This window comes from Metopolophium dirhodum, chromosome 2 (genome assembly GCF_019925205.1).
Source record: "Metopolophium dirhodum isolate CAU chromosome 2, ASM1992520v1, whole genome shotgun sequence".
NCBI classification, from domain to species: Eukaryota; Metazoa; Arthropoda; class Insecta; order Hemiptera; family Aphididae; genus Metopolophium; species Metopolophium dirhodum.
Genome location: NC_083561.1, coordinates 38,468,756 through 38,484,773, shown reverse-complemented (window position 1 = coordinate 38,484,773; position 16,018 = coordinate 38,468,756). Strand labels below are relative to the sequence as shown.

The window sequence follows — 16,018 nt, the reverse complement described above, 5'->3', positions numbered from 1 at the left end:
AACGTATATACCCACGGCATCAGACCCATATGAAACTTATGAGGGATCTTAGCTAAACATACCCCGTGTAATAAATTATCAGCCTCCAAAAGCAAAATCCTGGCTACACCACTGCACTGTTAGTGTATCACATAAACCGTCAACTCTACTGGCATGCAAGACATGGCTAAAAAAAATAGTAATAAATAAACGTATAAATCCATGCGTTTATAATATCTATTATTATTTCTAATATAATTTATGATAATATATGATTATTTGTTTTAAATGGATAAAATAATATATTTCTCACACGAATAGGTGTATGCAACGTGTTTATACGAATAAAAAAACTTAAACACGCGTAAAAGACATAGGTGATATAATTAATATAATTATAAAATACATGAATGAAAAAAAAAAAAAACAATAAAAATATTAACGCGTCCGAACGTAATATAAAAGTAGTAGGTATATTAATATCGAGCACGCAAGTAACTAGTGGAGTAACATCAAAGAGGGACGGGATCGGGGGTATTAATAATTATAATATAATATTATGTTTTATTATGACGACGATTCGTTAATGATTTCTGTTTTTAACTGGAAAGGTGCAAAAATCGTTTGAAAAAATGTAAGTATCAGGTACTTAGTACCTAACTACCTACCAGTTATTCGTGTATAATGTATAGATATAATTATTTTAATGATGGGAACATTATAGGAAACGTGCATGCCACAAGGTCGAAAAACATAAAAAAAAATCTATCCCTGCAGTCTTTGAAGCCACTATATCATACCTCTCTATACGCAGTCCTTGAATTCAGAAAAAATCAGAAGGGTAGGTAAAAGTATAAAAAAATGTAGGTACCTGAATATCAAAAAATGTCTTATTGATTAGAATGTAATTAGTTGGGTACACAAAGTTTTTTTTTTTAAATAAGAGAGTTTTCGTCGCTTTCAGTTCGAACACTATCTATTTAAAAAAAACGACAACAAAAACTCAAAAACAAACAAACGAACAATGATGCACCGATGTATGCGTATACATTTACGTATATATATAATTACCATTACACCTATCATGCACACAATGTTATGATCTATATAACATGATATTTGTATGTGGTCGGAGTAAAATATTTAAGAAAACAAAAAAATTAACGGAAAATATGAATAAAATAGTATTTATAGGTATATAATATATTATTGCAAAAAGTCAACGACGAATAATATATATTTAGGTACATCTAATAATATTATTATCTAGTATAGGCGTATAGACGTGCAGCTCTTCAAGTAAGTGGGATGCGGGTGGGCAGATGACGAGTGTGCGGTATATTATTATATTTAAGGTGTACTATACTATATAATAATAACATGGTATACTACAACATTACTAGGTATATAATATACTGTCTACGATACCGCAAACTATAATATAGGTCATAACAACATAAATAACAACGAAAATATAATGCGCATTTGTCGTTGCGTGCATATTATACATTATGTATACGATTTCAAGTGCGTGTGCGAAGACCACAACCACAACAACAACCACTAAGTTGGCGTCCGCAGAACAACAGCGACAAGCAACGCGGCCAACACCGAGGTCCCCGGGACCGCTGGAGCAGCAGTCGTAGCTTGCCTGGGCTTTTGTCGCGGCCGCCACGCGCAGACGATGACTTGCGCCTGCGCCGATGTCTCCTGGTGGGCACGCACTGCGATCCCGGGCAGCAGGCCGCCCCGCCGTCAGCCGAAAGATCGTACGCCTCCACGCTGCCTCCATCGTCGTCGTCGTCGTCGTTGTCATCGTCGTCGTCGTCGTCGGCGTCATGTCCTCCGCCGCCATCGTTCCTCCGCCGACCGGAAGCTCCGCCACCGGTGCGTATGCAACCCCATCGCGGACAGTTATCGCCTACACCGGAAAGCATATAGGAAACAACAAACAAACAAAAACGGAAAAGAAGAAGAAGAAGAAGAAGAAGAAGTAGAAGAAGAAAAATAAATACACCACCGCCTACCGTGTTATATTTAAGTATACATACGAGGAGTGAGCGAGTGTAAAGGTGCAAAGCGGCTCCAAAGCAAGGTAATAAATAACGCCACGTGTTACGCACTTACGCGGCCGCGACCGCAGCAGGACTTCTACAACTCGAAAACCAATGGAGCCGAAAAAAAGCCAATAGGTACATAGTTTCAAAGTTATTTGCAGTTGGCAAGAGCAAGTTATTTTTTTAGCACGTTTCAGGTAAATTACATACAATATATTATATTAATAAGTGTATACTTGTACATGTTTCTACTTTCTATATATTATGTTTTTCGAGTTGTGCAAGTTCTACTGTAATTATATTACCTACATATGTATATATACCGTTATTGCAGCGCAACGCATAGTTATTATTATATTATTGGCACGCATAGACGCAATTCGGGGTGTTTGTGAGGAAGGAAGGCGATAAGGGGATATTATTAGATTCACCCCCAAAAGATTTTTAAGGAATATACTTATAGGATAATAATAACCCTATATTACTAATAATATAATACCCTATGCTAAGATTGTATATAAATCTACAACCCTTCAAAAAAAAAAAATATATTTCCATCAAATTTCGCCAGTGAACGTAGCGCATAGTTCATAATTACCTATATATACGCAATTTGTAGGTAGGTAAGTAAAATATTTCCACGGTAATTTTATTCCGACGACGTAAATTAGTTGCGATTTAAATATTATATAGATATGAGCATTATTGTTTATAACACATTACATTATACGGACTTGTATGACGTATGCAGTATGTACATGTCGTAATACTAAGTATATCCGATATTTACCTTGTGACGAGGACCGCTGCGATGCTCTGTTGGTGAAGTTGTGCTGTTTGCAGTGCGGCTGTTGTTGCTGCGAACGATTCGGCACGTCCGACGACGTGCTGCACCGTCGGCTGACTTCCACCACGTAATGCGATCGTCTCCTCTGCTGGACCGGTTGATCCGGAGGCGCCCAGTTTTCTTGTTGGTCGCAGCTTTTACTGCTGTTAATCGAGCGATTGCTGAAAATACACGGTAACGATTAGTATATGCGCATTGATGATTGACATCTATTGGCCATATATACATAGATGACCATAATATATTATGTTTTGGGTCAAAACGAGACGAAAAATAACCGTGTAGAGAGAACAGTCGAATATTGTGTTGGCGCTGAATGTTGATATCGTGGCGATTGTAAATTATGTCCTCGCATATTTCATTATTCTCTGGTTACCTATCTCGGTGTGCCACAAGTGTAAAAATCGGAAAAAAAGTTTTAGTGTCCCAACAATTTTACGGTGGACAACGTAATATCTTCTTTGCAGAGAGTCAAAAATGAGACTGTCCCGTAAGAAATGGCATATGGTCACCTTGCCTATGCGTCACAGAGATTTTAAAATGCTCGCACTGAGGCGAATATAAGAATCATAAAAAAAAATATTGACTGTATAGGTTTTACTATTTATATAAGGTATACCTATTGGATATTACATAAATTATAAATACAATAATAATTGGGACCTCGCTTATTATTTATCTCAGATAAAATAAATATATACAAAAATTATAATGTAATTGAATTTGTCAAATGTTCAAAATTAATTATTATGGTATTGTAAATTATGTCATGTCAGTCTATGTAGAATATATAGGTGGTAACTATATAAATAGGGCATAGGCGATAGAGTGGCTAGAACATTATTGATTGCCTATGACTACAAGTATATATTATATTTTGTATGGTATAATTATAAGTCAACCGCGATAAATAGAGCCCAAAGGGAAAATTTATTTGACCTCGCAACGAAAACTGAAAATGAACACTCTCCTCCATCGGCGATGACGGGGAAAAGGTATTCTCGTGCCATCCCCACCGACGCCACCAATAAGACCTCAGCCGCAATTTATACGGTTCGTTCAGTGGTGGTGTTTGACAATTAAAATTAATATTCGTCCCGCAGACAAAGACTGCATGTCCGATCATCGGAGACTTGATCCAGACTAACGGAAACGCATGCTATTACGTCATGACTAAATGACTTGTTCTAAGGATGACTCAAAGCTGCACTCTGCAGGAGCATTTATATCTGTCCAATAAATCGTTTCTAGTTACACTATTATAGAATATCATAATGTAGGTACATAATTGTATAGAATAAAGTACGGTTAAGCATTTTCACGAAAAGCGAACCGCATATACAATTTTTTGTCGTTATGGTGAGTTTAAATCTGACCGATACCGAATAGCTCTAAACTTAATATTTTTTTTAATAATGATGAAGAATATAAAAATCAGGGCTACATTATTAAAATAATTTTCAGTATAAGACATTAGGTATACATATGAGTTGGTAAGTGTTGTAACCCTATAATTTATATCACATTTTACTTTTTAGAACGAGGTTGGCAATTTCATTTTTTATTAAAGCACCTGAAATTGATATGACTGGGTATGAAATTATTCTCAAATAAATCAAATTTGACGACTATATAGAAATGAATGACGCAAACCATCACAGTAATTTGTGACCTACTTATTAATTTTATCGGTATCTTTGAAAAAATTAAAATTTAAAGTACACAAGAACCGAATAAATAACATGATATTGCTTGAATAATTGTAGTAATTAGGTTCACCCAAACATAGACAAACAATGATTATTTCACATAACGAATAACAACTGTAACATTAACCGTTAACACGGGTGAAAGTAATGAATTAACTTTTATTTTTTTTCCTTAAATATTTAATTAGTTTAATAAATATAAAAACAAATATTACATATTATGGTATGAGTACTATTGTATTTGATTATACTATTTGCATTAATATATTTCCATGATTTCTAGTTCATATTATATCATTAAAATTAGCATAATAATATGTGGGCTGGTAATAAATTAATTACTAATTAGGGTTTTTTTTTTGGTCGATTTTTACATGTAAAACTGGTACAAATTTCTTACCCAAAGTTAACCCTTATTTAAAACTTAATAACAAATTTATTTTGCACCAATAATAACAACGGAAGAATTTTAAATATGGGATGGGAATAAAAGATTTCAAACATTTTAATTGTATTTTTATTTATAGTAAATATTTCAATGACATATAATGTATATATGGCTGTATATACAATATACATTATACATATTCTAATTACCTGTGCCAACCGACGTAACTTGAATCTCCATTGATTATGGCAGTGGCGGGCTGATGCAAGTAATAGGAACGTCCGTGCTGATCGATGAAATGGTGTGGTCGATAAGCCAACATAAAATTTTGTTTAGGCACATAAATTGGCTGTACTTTGGCCACGTCTTCAGTCGATAATGTAGGCCTAGACATAGAACTTTCACCTGTAATTTTATAAACATTAAAAATAATAAAATAATAAAATATGGGCAGACCGTTGTATAATAATTTAACTATTATGTGTGAGTATTGATTAAAATGATTTGAAAAAAAGCTTAAATAACATTCATACGTATTACCTTATTTATACCGTATTACCGAATTCTATTAACAATAATAATTTTAAATCTTGTAGAATATTATGAAAATATAATTTAACAATTAATGTTTAATGTATTTGCAGATAATTATGAAACGTAATTACGTAGAGCCAAAAATCTGAATTTTGATGGCAATTATTGTCAAACCGGTTTATATTCCAAATATATAGATATTCAAATGTTTTAAATCAAAATTTAGCTTAAATATGTGGGTTACTTATACTTGAATAGTTATTTGCAAAGTCCATCTTAGAACATTATAGTACGTATACATTATTCAACAATAATAACCTTTATGCTTATTATAGTTAAAACTATTTTATTTATTGACTTATATTTTATATTTAATAGTTAATAGCAATAAATTTACTATATTATAAATTAACTATGCTATAACTTATGTTGTAGTTTTTTTAATATTTTTAATTTTATAATATTTTTGAAGTGCATAAAACAAATAAATATATTTATATTTTTTTTTTCAAATTTGTATTAGGCCATCTATTACATAATCTGAACAATAAGCTTATAATTGACAAAACCATAAAAATAATAGAGCCCATTTCTATACGCTATAGTGCCTCCACTCTCCAGTACTTTGTCATGAAACACTAGATATACTAAATGTATACATAACAATAATGATAAAACAAATATCAAGCCTAATTGTTTATTTCCATGGCTTTTATACCTCTTATTTTATTACAGTAGATATTAAATCATCCCTGAAAGGAGTGTTTCTTCAAGCGTGACTATCACTTTACTAGGAGAATTCTATTTTCAGCTTCAAACTATCAATGATATGCGTTAGTTATACCCACAGATACAGACATTTATTCACCCGATAAATTTAAAAGTAACCTTTTTAATAAAAGTATACAAAGTGCAATAAATACGTAAACTATAATAATACAAATTATTATTGAATTATACAAAAATAATTAATTGGTAGGTAAGTGAGAATTATGCTAAAAATTAGTATAGAAAATTAGGTTTTTGAGTGTTAAGAGTGGTTGATATTTTCCTCAAAATTATTTTCCATGTTACGAGTGGCATGCTATTGGTAAAAACGTCAAATACACTAAAATTATTTTGCTACCTGTTTGGGTGTATCACAAAATAAATTATTCGACATTCCGTATTAATAGGTTATTTACGTCCGAAATCTCGAAACTCAAATAACCAGTGAAAATAAAATTTAAATGTTGTTATCTGAGACGCAACAAGTTTGTTTCATGTAATTGTGAAATATCTCTAGAGTAGGTTTCTGTGATCTGTCAACGACTATAAACATATGCTTAAATATAATATGTATCGTTAGTACTTAGTAGTGTATTAGAGGAATTATTATCTTGATGTAAATTCATTATTATTTGGTACATGTAGTCATGTAGTATGGCATTATAGCAATATAACATTAATATTTAATGGCCATAGGACTGTTAAGAATTACAATATTTACTGCAGACAGGTTGAGATATCACATCGCAGTTCCGGTTCGATCCCGAGCTGTGCCCGGGAACACACCCAATTATACTTGCTATTACTACTACCTATATAGCTGTAACGCCTGTAACCAGTGCGAAAATTTCGCACAACAATTTTAAAAAAATTAATGAAAAATAAAATAAATATTGACTATTTTCAAGCTATGGATCTACAAAATTTCCTTGCATAATATTTTCAATAGATTTTTAAGTAAAAGTTCAAGCTGACCCGTGCAATATCGTTTTGTAATAGCTGCGCCAATATTAAAACCCATGCCGACGGTATAGGTACTGCTGCCACGCCGCCGTTGACTATTTCGTTCGACGTTTAATAGATAAAAAAAACCGTGTCGACGACGTCGCAGCAGTTGACGTAGCATATTATTAATAAGTAATAACTCATAAACATGACGTGTGCTGTGTGCGGTACACACTGCATGCGGAAACGCACGTAGTTTTTACTACACAAAATGTAAGAACGCTGATGACTATACTTAATTAACTAACTTTTTGTAGTTTTCTCAGTAAATGCCTCATATTTACGCTTGGGACTTGGGTTAAATAAAAATCATGCAAATCGATTCGGTAGAACTTCAGAACCTCACGTTATAATTATTATTCATATGATTATAATATATTTTTTTTTTCTAGGGTTAAGGCTTCGACTACTAGGTCATTAGCCTGTGGTACTGTAGGGGAGGGTACTGTAGATTTGTTTACACGTGTGTGTTTGTTTTTGGCAGAATTTTTGATTTGGGCACCCGTAGGTATCTGCCATGCCCGGGTGGGGGAAGGTGGCACTTGTTCACCGGACACCGTGACTTGCCTGAAGAAAAATGCCGCCCGCGACCGAGGTATCGAACCAGCGCCGGTGTGCGTCGCAACCGACGCCTTAGTCCGCTCGGCCACTCCGTCCCACTATAATATTATTCTCTACCCGAAATTAAGAACCAAAAACTGATTGAAGGGAATAAAATAAAAAAACAAATGGCTATGAGTAATATTAGTTATTGCAATAGTTTATATGGTGAAAAAAAAATAATATGGTAAGTAAAGGTAAGGTACGTATATTTAAAGTTATTTTAACGTATATTATTGTGTGATTACCGTTTTCAGTCAATATATTTTGGTTGGCAGTGTCCTTAGAAGAATGACTAGACTTTTTTCTTGCCGGCAAACTGTGCGTTTTCCATTTTCCTTCCATGAGCTCTCTCTCTTTGATTTCGACCTTTTCCAGCTCTTCGACTTTGGCCTGAAGCGTACGCTGAAGTTGTATATATCTCATGTGTAAGTCAACCTATAGAAAATACATATTTTTAAATTTATTTTGTATACATTATCGGTAATATATGTACTTATATATTGTGTATGGGCGCAACGAGATTATATTATTATTATATTCAATTATTTCGATTCTAACCTTTCGCACGCAGTCTTCAAATAGTACCACCATTCTCATTCGTGAATCACAGCTTTTTATAAAGCTTACCAAAGCTTTATGGTCAGCCTTTTCCATGTCGACGCCATTTATTGACAGTATTACGTCGCCTACAACAAGCCGAAAAATGTCAGTTATTGTGTTTTATTCACGAATAGGTATCTACATGAAAAATCAATTAATTTTACCTTCTCTCATCCCGGCTCTATATGCCGGTCCATCATAGTCTACGTGATCCACATATGTTATCATTTCAATCTCCTGCTCTTTTTTATAGTGAATGCCATAACTCTTAAAAAAAAAAAAAACCATTAAATACATAATAAATAATATATTATCTAGGTACCTATACATATTGTTATAATTTAAAAAAGACGTACTAGTCATAAATAAAAAAATATACACTTTGTTGTCAGTTTAATAGAAAAACATGTAAATACTCCATATTTATCAGTTATTTATTCATTATCAATAAAATTCCTATAATTTAACGATAACTAAAGAAATATATTAAACATTAACTAAAGGTTTTTTTTCGCTACAGTTATACTGCACACGTTACAATGACATTATAACATATTTTATAAAATATAGAATTAATCGTGTAAATAATTATAGATAAATAGAATAGATAGTTATTGAAAAAAAAAAACTATTTCGTTGATTTTATAAAAAAATATTTTTTTTAATAAACTTCATTTTAAAAATAGTATTGATTTATGATTGACAGTTAGAAATTAGTACTAAAAAAATGTAAGTAGGTACTCAATAATATTTACTTGGAGCATAAAGCCATAACTTCCATTTTTTTTCTCGACAATTATGGTCCTTCTCCGTCGATCTTCTTCTGGTTTTGTAACAGTTACATGATCACATTTCACGCGGTCGAGTATTTGATTCTAAAATATAAATAATTTAAATATTATACATTTATACTCCAATGTTATTACTTTTTATATTAACAAAACAGTTATTTAATCCCACTTTCGTTGTATATGTTTGTACCAACATTAATTTACATATAAATTCAAATTACAGTTAAGTTATAATCAGTAGCTCAAAAAACAGTTAAATGTCACATTACGTGTTAAATAGGCGTGTCATTTGATTCAGCAACCATTTCCTACTTCCTTGATTTAATAAAATACAATATAATATATATGTATCATACTATTAGAATAATGAAATATTATGCACAATAATATGTCAATGGCTAGTCAATGTAACTGTCACATTTATTTATGTATATGTAAGGTTCTAAGTTTGAAATATTTTAAAATTGAAAATTTCACTGTTCTTGAAATATTTCGATGAAATTATAGAAAATATTTTTTCTTTTTTTAAACGTGTTCGGTTATAGATGATTAGAAACAATAAATTGATTATACACTTAGAATTAAAGAAAAACATATTATTTTTGTTGATTTATTATTTCATATTTATATATTCTATATTTTATAGTGCTGAAAAATATTCTTGGCATTTTTTTTTACAAGAGTTTTTAAATATTGTTGTATATCAGCGATCCAAAAGATAATGGTTTGAAATACAGTTGAAGTCAATTCCAACAATGAATGAAATAATAGTGTATTTTCAGTAATTATAAAGTGTACACAAGTCGTATAATATGTGTGTATATGTGGCTGAGTGATGTGAAGGTGGTCTGGGCTCATTATTTAATACTTAGATCATATAGTTTGTTATAACTATTATAAACAACTTATAAATTATATGTAAATATGTTACATATTTTCTTTGTTTCATACAATAAACCAACTTTTAAAAATATTCACTTAGAAGTTGACAACTATAAACTTTTAGGTATAATAAACATTTAATTTTTATTTTTCATCAAAATGAAATATTTCATGAATTTTTCATGAAATTTTAAAACCCTATGTATATGTATAAGTATAGGTACTTGGTAGATACGTATTTATGAGATTAACTAATAATAATACCTATATACTAATAAAATAACTAAACAATGTGGACAGCTTTATTAAGAAACAAATAATTTAAAATAATATATCTAGAAATCGTAGATCCTTGAATATGATTATTAATTTCCATTATAAATCCATTAAATGTCTATCGCCATACAAAGATGAAAAAAAAATAAAAAACTTAGAAAATGGATTAGTGCTACCATCCAACAAATGACAAAAATTACAAAATAATATAAATTTATGTAATTTGCATAAAAATAATTTTACGTTAATTATCGGGAATATACGATAAAAAATTGTACAAACGGTTATTGACGTATCAATTTGTATTAACTATTTATTTTCATGTGTTAAAGACCTATGACATTTCGATTTGAAAAATTTACCTGAAGGACGACAAGCACATTTATTATTTCGACAGATTACTTGTGTTTGTACTAAATGTTTTACGTGAAAACATTTAAATACCTATGATAAAAACATAACACGCAAGTTTTTTGATGCGTAAAAGATAAAAACGAAAGACAGTAAAGCACTAAAGCCTACTTAATAATTATACAGGTAGGTATCTAAATATGTTTTCATGAAAGACATCTAGTGAAAGCAATATAATAACTTAATGGCGAATGTGGAAATAAACAAATCGTGATGTACTAAAATATTCAACGTTTGCCAAATTTTTTTGGTGAAAATCGCAACTAACCGATAAGTTATAGAAAATTTTGATTTTTAGTATATATTTAACATGGGACCGGTAAATTACGTAATTTTAATTTTTTCGTCTTTCATCGGTTGGGATCCCAAGTCCCAACACATATGTTATAATATTATAATAAATCATACACAAGATCTGCCGAATTGAGTACGATAAACATAATATTATGTCGTATACACTATATACAGCACTCATACGTATTAGGCTCACGAGAAGGTACACGAGATGGTTACTACTGAATATAGTGACTTCTGTTCGACATCAGCTGGAGTTAGAGTTAAACTCGTTTTTCTGCAATAGAAGAGATGGCCTGAAAGGCAGTCGCCTCCGGCAATAATACGTCCAAGCATAGAGAGGAGGTAATGTTATATCATCATTATCATAACTATTATTATCAGTATAATTCTATTTGACTATACACACATAAGAATATTACTTAATAATGAATAATAATACATTAGGTACCTACCTAAAAAGTGGGCAGATTTTAGTAAGAGAGAGAGATATAGATAGTGTTAAAACTTATAAAACACTATATATATGCTATGGAGCGTTGTATTCGATCGCCGCTGTAGTATTACGCCGTAGTATTACTCCGTACAACTCATATACTATTTTTTAATATATACATAAATACCAGATGGCAAGTATTGTTTCGTATAAAATACTACAATGAATAAATAAAACGTAACCGAATTTGTTCGATGTTAGATATAAGAGCCAAAATTATAGTGAATATTTAAAAAAAATGTATAACTTTATAATTAACAACATATTGTTTTACTTTAAAACTTAATACATAAGTTATGTACATTCAAAATGAGGATAATAATTTATTCTATTTTCAATGCATACCGCCAGTGCCCATGTAATTTGTATTGTGCGAGTGCAAACAAAAAAATGTACGTTTTAATTTATCTATTTGGCGTTTAAAAAAATGCCCTTGTCACTTAACAATACAATTTTAATCGAAAATAATGAATAATGATTTATGTGAATAAATGCGTAAATAAATAATGATTTTATAACTACACTCAATATATACATTCATCAGTTACCTACCATAGTTTTAGGTTTGAATAGGTAAATAGGTACCTGTAAAAAACTTGTAAAATAATAAAGAATCTATAATATTTATTATTCTGAAACGATGACGGGGTTTATCATTAGGAATTAGAATTTGAGAAAAACAAATTTAACCAATATTTATATAAGATAAATTATCTTGTATATTGATAATGATATAATATACACCTCACTTTGCGAAATACTAAACGAAAATAATATGATCGATTGTACTTGTTATAAAATAAAACTTATTAAAAATGAATACTTGTTTGATATAAATAAATATTTTTGTAAGGCTATAACTATATATTATATTATACAATTATGATGAGCTATTGATTTAAGTAATAATCAAATAGGGGAAATAATACAAATGTGAATTTCTTTTTTCTAGACGCGTGAATTAAATATTAATTAGAAAATGCATTTACGTAAAGCCGTATGGGTATTATGTTGTAGAAAATTATGGATACTTTTGACGGTGACACGTGCGTTTTGAAAAGTATTAGTATTCTTTTAGCACAAAGCACTTAATTTCACATTTCAGATGAATAAACTTTATTAATATTTATGTGATATCGTGATAGTAACGTTAATACAAAATTAAAACGATAAGTACATAAATCATTATATGGGCGAGAATTCAATTTGTCACAAATAAATTACGATTGCACTTATGAATTACGCATTGAAAATAAGCCAAATACCTATGCTTTAAACTTTAAAATATACAAACATACTCACATTCAAATATTATAAGAATTAATTTTGTTTATTATGTGTTCAGCATTGTAAAAGCATATGGGTCCCCACACGAACATATTCAGTGGGGCCCATTATCTTCTTGAAGAATAAAGAAGAAAAAACGAAATATTATTCATCGACACAATTATTGTTATTGACAGCAAGAATCAAAATATTATTTATTATATAAATATTTATTTTTGAAAATAAAAGTCAAGTTGTTATGGGATTTATTGATTAATTACTGATAAATTATTGATAAAATTATAATTCTATTTAAATATATAAAGAAATCTAGATAGGTAGTGCAACAAATTTAATCCAAATTTGATTACCTTTTACCATTGATTTAGACATTTAGTAAACTAAATACTTCTACAAAGTAACAAAAAAAAAAAATACATGGGAAATGGGAACGCACTGAACATTAATTATACAGTATTGTTCATTATTTATTATTAGTTTTCAATGATATATATATTTAATCATTACGGACTTTACTGCACCGGACTCTCAAAATGGTCTCGATAAAAGTTGCATCATAACAATAAATATTACATTAAAACTAGTCATTGAATATAATAATGTTGTCGGCGAAAGTAAATTCAAATATTTCATAAAATAATCGAATATATGATTATAGACATAATATTCCCACGCATTTAACACAACGGTGTTTCACATGTAAGTAATCACTTTTGTGCTTATAGGCATAACAGGAAAAAAAGTATTATGACACCAAACTGGACTCTCCAAACACGTAGGAACTATGAAGTTTTCTCTCATCCTGCGTTGGCAGCAAAACACTATATAATATTAACTATGGACCAATAAATATAAAAAAACATAAATAAATTATGATAATATGCACCTAAATATTAAACAAAATCATTTCGAAAAATTAATAAATTTTAAAATAAACTTTTTGAAAGTTCCGACCTTTGTAACTCCGTTTAAGGTAAACCGAATCTTTGGAGGATTTCAAGAATCTTTCACTTTTAAAAATAATAATTGGCACAACAAACAAGAACTGAAAATAGCCAGTATGACTTCATATCAATACGCTGTAAAATTAATGATAAAAATACGAATCCAAATTTTATTATAATATTTCAATAATTGATTTTCGAAAAGATATATTATGTTAAATTTATATTATATTATCATCATTATTATTTTCAGGACCTAAATACTAAATATGTAAATTGTAAACTATATGTAATATGTATGTTTAAAAACACATACATATTATGTAAGTATTCGATATACCAACACTACTTTTAATTATTTACCAATTCATTCAATTTAATATAATAAATGTACCTATACAATATTTGAAACATTAACTGTCAATAAAAGATCTATTTAAAAGTTTTTTAATTTTATAGGAAAGCAAAATTATATGTTTTTAAATCATTTTTTTACCTAGACGGAAACTAAGTAGGTACCTTAAACTTTTTAAGACAAAATTAACAATCTTAAAAAACGTTTTAGCTATAAATACTAAGTATATACCTAGAGTAAATATGAAAACAATTATTTTGTTTATAAAAATGTAAATAGCATAAAATCATTATACATAAACACGCACTAACTGGCGTAAATGCCGTTATTGGGTACTTTTAAATTCTAATATTATTTATAATTTATTTGAATTTTACCTTCAATACGGCCTTCGTCGGGATGTACATAATACATAATAATATAATACCCAGTATTATATACACACAAATAACATTCATTTATACGTATACGTACTATGGTCTATGTTATATATTATACTTATAATAATATAATAGGTTGTCATGAAAAACGGGATATTCGTTAGATTTAAATTATAATTCATAACGACAACTTAGTGTTACTTCCCCTCCAACTCGGAAATTACTCTACAATACGCTTTTATTTGAGACAGTTTGCTCTGATTGACCTCGTACACTCATTCAGGTTTTAACATATGAGCCGAGACAAAATTGGATTACAAAACACGTCTTATTTTATATTGTATAGCAAATAATAAAATCCTGTAGGTACATTTTGGTTTATACTATTGAAAGTCACTATTGCTATTCAGTTAGTTGATTAAGCTTTAGACTTAAAAATATATATTTTTTACTTTTTTAATGATTCAATAGTTCAATAAAACATTTATAATACCTAGCTAACAAATAGGTGTACGGTGTACCTAAATATAAATATTATTATATTTAGTTTTTAATAAAACAAAATATTAGTATAGGTAATTACTAATTATATAATATATAATATCGTCATATTGCATATAATATTATATTATAATAAATTAAAATGAAAAACTGAAAGAGATTATATTTTTATTAATTATTATATTTATTGGAACTTGAAATATTGTCAGAATTATACTCAAATATAAGTCTAGTACGGCGTAACATCAAATTTCTTCCAATTGTTTTGCTGAATAATATGTCTATAAGTTATATAAAATATAATCAAGTTCCAACAAAATTTAAGTTAGAAACTATTAATGTGTCACTAATTACTTACCTACACTGAAACATTTCGGTAATATCTATGGAAGTTTTAAGTTTTGTATAAAAACTCTAGTTTCTAATTCGAACACTTTTCAGTAGGTATCTAACTTAAGACTAGTCTAGTTTCTTGTTTTTGACATCATACATTGAACTGTTCGCAATTCCTACGTGTTCCTCAAAAATTACCCAGTGGAAATCACTTAGTAAACAAAACTAACGTAGGTAAGTATTTCTGAACATTTTCATCGCCATAACCCAAGCCTTGAAAAATTCGACAATTTTATGCTAATTATCTAGTATTCTTGTTATTTCATACATTCATTTTATTTAGTTTTATCTTATTTTATATCATTGAAATAATATTATGTAATATGTATACACTTGGAATCTTATTCCAAACATTATTTTATTATTATGCTGTTTATCACTATCAATACAGGCAATTATTATTGTTATTACTATTTACTATAGGTAGGTTCAGTTAATAAAATTCAGATAATGAAAGCGTTATCGTTGTGGTAGAAAATACTATACATTTGTCAACAAAATAATATACAAGCTAATCA

The 16,018-nt window shown here is 29.5% G+C and overlaps 1 protein-coding gene across 2 annotated transcripts in view; it reads right to left on the bottom strand.

The window, feature by feature from the left end:
• The window catches only part of LOC132937994 (uncharacterized), a 43,087-nt gene that overhangs the window by 4,663 nt on the left and 22,406 nt on the right, over window positions 1-16,018 (bottom strand). Inside the window, exons 2-8 of one of the 2 annotated variants that reach the window (XM_061004642.1) lie at window positions 9,246-9,365; window positions 8,655-8,757; window positions 8,449-8,576; window positions 8,136-8,325; window positions 5,190-5,385; window positions 2,827-3,044; window positions 1,631-1,900 (exon numbers count right to left, since the gene is read on the bottom strand). In XM_061004642.1, the coding sequence (XP_060860625.1) occupies window positions 1,631-1,900; window positions 2,827-3,044; window positions 5,190-5,385; window positions 8,136-8,325; window positions 8,449-8,576; window positions 8,655-8,757; window positions 9,246-9,365 (1,225 nt within the window). The remainder of the gene's footprint in view (window positions 1-1,630; window positions 1,901-2,826; window positions 3,045-5,189; window positions 5,386-8,135; window positions 8,326-8,448; window positions 8,577-8,654; window positions 8,758-9,245; window positions 9,366-16,018) is intronic. The other variant, XM_061004643.1, reaches the window with a different exon arrangement.